Here is a 6000-nt window from a genome sequence, read left to right as displayed (position 1 = left end):
CATTACAAAAGCATGTAATGGAATAAAATAAAAAATTTGAATTAACAAACAAACAATTTAAGTAAATCAAATATACATAACAGCTTACTGTGACTGTTTTTGTCACTGCAACATCACGTTGGCACACAATCATTCAATAGATAAAAGGAATGCATACACTTGCATTTCAATTTGATTTATTCATGTATTTAATTATATTCCTACATGAAACATAATTTCTATTCATTCCTTTTCTCTGTTATGTTTATTTATATTATAATGTTATTAATCCCATTCATTTGAAAAAGAGTGGGCACGCTTTAGTTGGTTTACGAATGAAATTAATCGCTGAAGTTAAGCTTACACATATATTTATAACGCAGATTGCTCTAACAAAAGACGACCTCAAGATTTCAGAGAGCTATTGGCAACCCGTTGTTTGCTCGCATTACAGATTTCAAACTGGTTTCTATTGACTTCATTGATTGGATGCCAATTATAGTAAACCTGCTGGAATCGACAATAATTACGGAGTGGCTTTATGATTCAGTCGATAAGAATACATCCAATGTTACTTTGTCCAGTGTTGGCATCTGTCATTTAATATTGACGGAAAAGACATTATCGTCTGGTAAACATCCCATACTGCGTTGTGTCGAAGTAAAATGAAACGTGTGAACCAAATTAACGTCAAAATTGCTGTCGGTGTCCAACAAGCAAACAAGTAATTTCACTCTGCAATAGGTATAGCATAATGGTGAGGAAAGTGATGTATGGCGGAATATTCCAGAATTTTTTCAGAAATATCCAGATGATGTTTTCTAGTATCACGTTGATGACATTCTACCTTATCTTTGCAACTGATTGTACAGGTAAGGTCATATTCTCCACAGTAATGTCTTTTACTAATACTTTATTAATCATAAAGTACACTTCCTCCACAAGCCGTAATGTGCTTTCCTTTTCCAGACTGTCTCTGATATGGAAGTCTCTGAAATTGTACGACTTTTACACAACGATTTGCACAGACAGACAGAAATATTGTATCTTGAGTTACCCCAATTTACGGTAAAATAACCGATCCGTACACAGAAGGCTTTATGGAATACAAATCTGTTGTCCCGCTTCCTCATCCCTCTCTCACCAACCGTCTTACTAACGAATCTTCAGCACATTGAGTCAAACAGATTTCTCTATCCGCACTCGCGTGCACACACACACACACACATACATTATATATATATATATATATATATATATATATATATATATATATATATATATATATATATATATATATATATATATATATATATATATGTGTGTGTGTGTGTGTGTGTGTGTGTGTGTGTGTGTATGTGTGTGTGTGTGTGTGTGTGCCAATATGTAGTGGTACAGTACGAAAGAATCAAATGTGAATTTAAAGCAATAGCACGAAAAGTAGACATTGATGCAAAAGTTGTAAGACATCACATGGATGGGGAAGGTATCTACGTTTTGACCTAAGCAACACACACACACACACACACACACACACACACACACACACACACATAACGATGCGCCTAGAACTATACATGTTTACATTTGGCACACAGTTGCAAACCTATCCAATATAACAAGAGATCAAAACTAGAGACAAATTTCAAAATACAAGGAGAATTAGATATATTTTTTAAAAGGGAACTTCCACAAGGAATACAGTGAAAACTGCTTCAAATGTAAGCTTGAAAAACGACAGTAATGTACTGCGTGAACTAATTACCGAGGTCATTACAAAAAATTCCAGTCACTTATTGGCGTCATCTACAGTGATATATTCATTTTCGCTTTTGGTCATTAATTTCGACAACGTGAATCAAACATCTGAATGTATTTATAATAATAATAATAATAATAATAATAATAATAATAATAAAAAGAAGAAGAAGATGATGATGAAGAAGGAGGATAATTTGTTGCCATTGTTGATGAGGGAGGCTGAATCAACTGTACGAAATAATCCGTCCAACGGCTTGCTAAGCAAACCATTTGTGAATTAGACTTCTTTTTAAGTTGACTCGACACTTGTTCGTATCCGCAGTATTATTGAATACGTTTTGGCGACGTTCATCATCAGCCTCTCTCATCTGACTCAGCGGGCATCATTTCGAAGGAGAGGACATAGTATCCACTGGAGTTTAGTGGTTTGGCTAGTTTTGTGCTGATATTTATACGGCTTTTCTTGTCGTTATGTCCACTGCTTCGCCACCATATTGGCTGACACAAATTTGGCAGGTGTAGATTTAAATGGCATTTTTGCTGATATATCCGAATGTTTGCTTTATGTATCTTCTGTTCATAAACCTTTGAAAGTAGTAATTTCCAGATTACATGTTTATGTCGTTACGTCTATTTTCTTGCGTCCGTTCTAAGGTTTGAATTCATTACGGCACGTCCTAAGTGATCTGGAAAGATTTGGAGTCGTTCGAAAGATAGATGCCTTTTAGAGACTTCTTTTTTAGACGTGACGGTGAGTCAAAAATATACTAGTTTCTCCGGACAGTTTTCATTTTGCTTGGGGCATCTTGGTGGAATGTTTTTACAAAGGGTTGTTAGCTTTGTGTCTGACGTCTGTCTCAGTTAATGTTATGCTTTTCCTATTAGCTTTTTAACCAATCGTGTTTTTGTATCGCTATCTTGTATCTGTCCTTTTATTTCCTTGAGTCTTTTGTTGGGTGCCTTTCTATTGCACCAGATACACTTAATATAAAATATATAGGTCCAAAGGAAGGTTTTTATTACATTTTTAACTAGGGTTTTGGAAATTTCTTACAAAATGCCAAGGAATGGCTAATTTTGTAATTTATGTGCAATGTTGATGCATAAACGATTAAATACGCAAGGAATATTCAGAATTGGTGACGTCATCAAACTTCACCCTTTAACTCCTTAACTTCCTGGAGATTTTGGTCATTTTCGCCTGAAATGCGAGTAGGAAACACATTTTGAGGGCCTATTTTGAATACATCCAGATATATGTTTCCAAGAGACTTTCGTTTAGTGTGATGCTTAGTTGCGTTAGAAACTTCGTTTTTCATCGGCTATTTCGCTGGCTTATGTGCAGAAGGGTACAATTTGGAGGTGGGGTTTTTCTTGGGGGGGGGGGGCATATTTGACCCATCACTTTCATGTCCTGGCTACCTTTTACTCCAGATCCCAAATTATCCTACTTGTCGCAAAGGTTCGCCTGTCGGTGTGCAGTTTAGATCGGTCTGTCATAGATCCGAGACCAAAAGATCTAAAATCAGGACACAAAATCCGATTCCGACAACGAGCGAATTTTGTGTGTAAAAAATCGGGTCTAAAAAATACATTTTTCTCTCTGCGTTTTGTAATGCGAGTAGAACTTTAAGATTATTTGGTATCATTATAGAGTTAGATCTGTCTACCTGTCTGTAGTACCACTCATTTTGCTGCATCTTAAATAACCTCGACATTACGGAACTCGGAAGTATGGTACTACCTCCTGATTCATAAACGTGGGGCCAGAGGGTAATGAGTTAACATGCCAGCTGTTAGGTAAGATATAGCAATGGACGTATGACGGTTTACAATACAAGTCACTGTCTGTTCTTTGCCCCTTGAAGAACGGATTATGTGTCTATTAATATATTAGACTTGTCCGATCACTCAAACATTGTACTAACGGCGGCATGGACATTGCAAGCGAATCTTAAGAATTGTTGGAGTTGAACTTCTGTTCGCACCCATTCGCTATTCACGTCATCCATAAATTTGCGTCCATAATTTTTGATGTGCATGATTTAGAGATTTTTTGCTCAAGTCTCCCCATTGACATGATGGCATACGAGGACGAGAGTACAATATTGGCATACGAGGAAGATAGTACAATATTGGCATACGAGGAAGAGAGAACAATATTGGCATACGAGGACGAGAGTACAATATTGACATTCGAGGACGAGAAAGAAGACGAGAGTAAAATATTGGCATACGAGGACGAGAGTACAATATTGGCATACGATGACAAGAGTACAATATTGGCATACGAGGATTAGAGTACAATATTGGCATACGAGGATGAAAGTACACTATTGGCATACGAGAATGAGAGTACAATACTGGCATACGCCCGTTTATCTACAATTAGAAGATTTTCTTTTCCAAAACCTGGTCCAAAAGCTTGACAGAATATTCTGTTGGGGTGGGGTGGGGACAAGTGTTCGCACGGCTGTTACCTGACACATTGTCATGTGGTATGTTTCTAGTGAATGAGCAAACATCCATTGTTTTAAAGGGCTACTTTATTGATCCGATTTGATTTAGGGTTTTGTAGAGGCAGTATGCAGTGTTTGGTACATACAAACAATGTTTACTACCAAACGGCGAAGATGGTAATCGATACATTTTGATATTGTTTATGTCGTGTGATGATAGTTCTACAAGGAATACCTGTTTTCATGAATTTTTGGAGCAGGTAGAAACTGCCGAGTTGTCGGTCAGTGGGTGAGCAAAGGTCTTATCATCTGTATTCCATGCATCATCCTTATCATCATACTTATCATCTGTATTCCCTGCATCATCCTTATCATCATACTTATCGTCTGTATTCCCTGCATGATACTTATCATCATCCTTATCATCATACTTATCATCTGTATTCCCTGCATCATCCTTATCATCATACTTATCATCTGTATTCCCTGCATCATCCTTATCATCATACTTATCATCTGTATTCCCTTCATCATCCTTATCATCATACTTATCATCTGTATTCCCTGCATGAGACTTATCATCATCCTTATCATCATAATTATCATCTGTATTCCCTGCATGATACGTATCATCATCCTTATCATCTGTATTCCCTGCAAGATACTTATCATCTTCCTTATCGTCATACTTATCATCTGTATTCCCTGCGTGATACTTATCATCATCCTTATCATCTTTATTCCCTGTATATTTATGTATCATATGTATCATATTTACCTTTAAGTGTTTGACTTGCGATCACACAATAGTTTTCTGTAGGAGCATCGTTTAGTTTTCTATAGAACCTTCAATACGACAGTTGTCTACTGGCTTCTTCAGCCGACAAGAAAGCTTCTAGAGGTAGAGGCTTGCAAAGAAGCGGACTATGCTTGATTTTTAGTGAGGAACTCACGTGTTTTAAAGGTGTCTATTCTGATTAGGGGAATCTGAAGAAAAAATATTTTCTCGTGATGCATAAAGATTCATTTTGTGTCTTTAGAATTTTAGTCAGTGTGCTCATATCAAAATATTTAACTGATTTTTGTATTGTGCATGGTGTTCTGATTATATTTATTTTTTCATAATTTATGTTACCGATTAGAAGAGGGCCCATTTCTTTGTGCTGGTGGGTATATTTTGAACTCCGGGCTATGGAGGAGTGTGTTGGATAAAGTTGTACAACTGAGTTCCATCTCTTTCCGAGCGACATTGACGATATTCCACTTAAATGAGGTGTCAGAGAATTATTAAACCTAAAGCGATGGTATTATTTTCATAGTGTAAATAGTTGTCAAGATAGGGTTAGGCTTCCACTTTCATTTTGCTCAGATATCATACTATACAATAGAGGGACTTTGGATATATCTTGAACAGCAAAAGAAGAAACAAAAAAGGCGGAGAAGATTCAAACAAGGCTGGGAGGTCTGAAAGACAAATAAACACGTATAGACATGAAATCTATAGCGAAATAAATATATAATGATCATAGCTAACGAAGTGGGATTCTTGATATGTGCGTTGTGTACGGTCTTTATTGGCCCACAATAAAACTGTTTTATTATGCATCTCACCCTCCCTATCTCTATCTCTCCCTCACACACACACACACACACACACACACACACACACATATATATATATATATATATATATATATATATATATATATATATATATATATATATATATATATATATATATATATATATATATATATATATATATATATATATATATATATATATATATATATGTGTGTGT

The 6000-nt window shown here is 35.9% G+C and overlaps 1 protein-coding gene across 1 annotated transcript in view; it reads left to right on the top strand.

Annotated features, from left to right (window-relative positions):
- The first annotated feature begins 534 nt into the window (after positions 1 to 534).
- LOC149785583 (uncharacterized) overlaps positions 535 to 6000 on the top strand; it is a 38805-nt gene continuing 33339 nt past the window's right edge. Inside the window, exon 1 of the mRNA XM_089979377.1 lies at positions 535 to 851. Coding sequence (XP_089835503.1) covers positions 734 to 851 — 118 coding nt within the window. The 5' untranslated portion in view covers positions 535 to 733. The remainder of the gene's footprint in view (positions 852 to 6000) is intronic.

Source organism: Sinohyriopsis cumingii, chromosome 13 (assembly GCF_028554795.1).
Source record: "Sinohyriopsis cumingii isolate HCF-2022 chromosome 13, ASM2855479v2, whole genome shotgun sequence".
In the NCBI taxonomy this organism is placed as follows: Eukaryota; Metazoa; Mollusca; class Bivalvia; order Unionida; family Unionidae; genus Sinohyriopsis; species Sinohyriopsis cumingii.
Note: the sequence above shows the minus strand (reverse complement) of the source record. Positions and strands in the feature narration are given on the sequence as shown.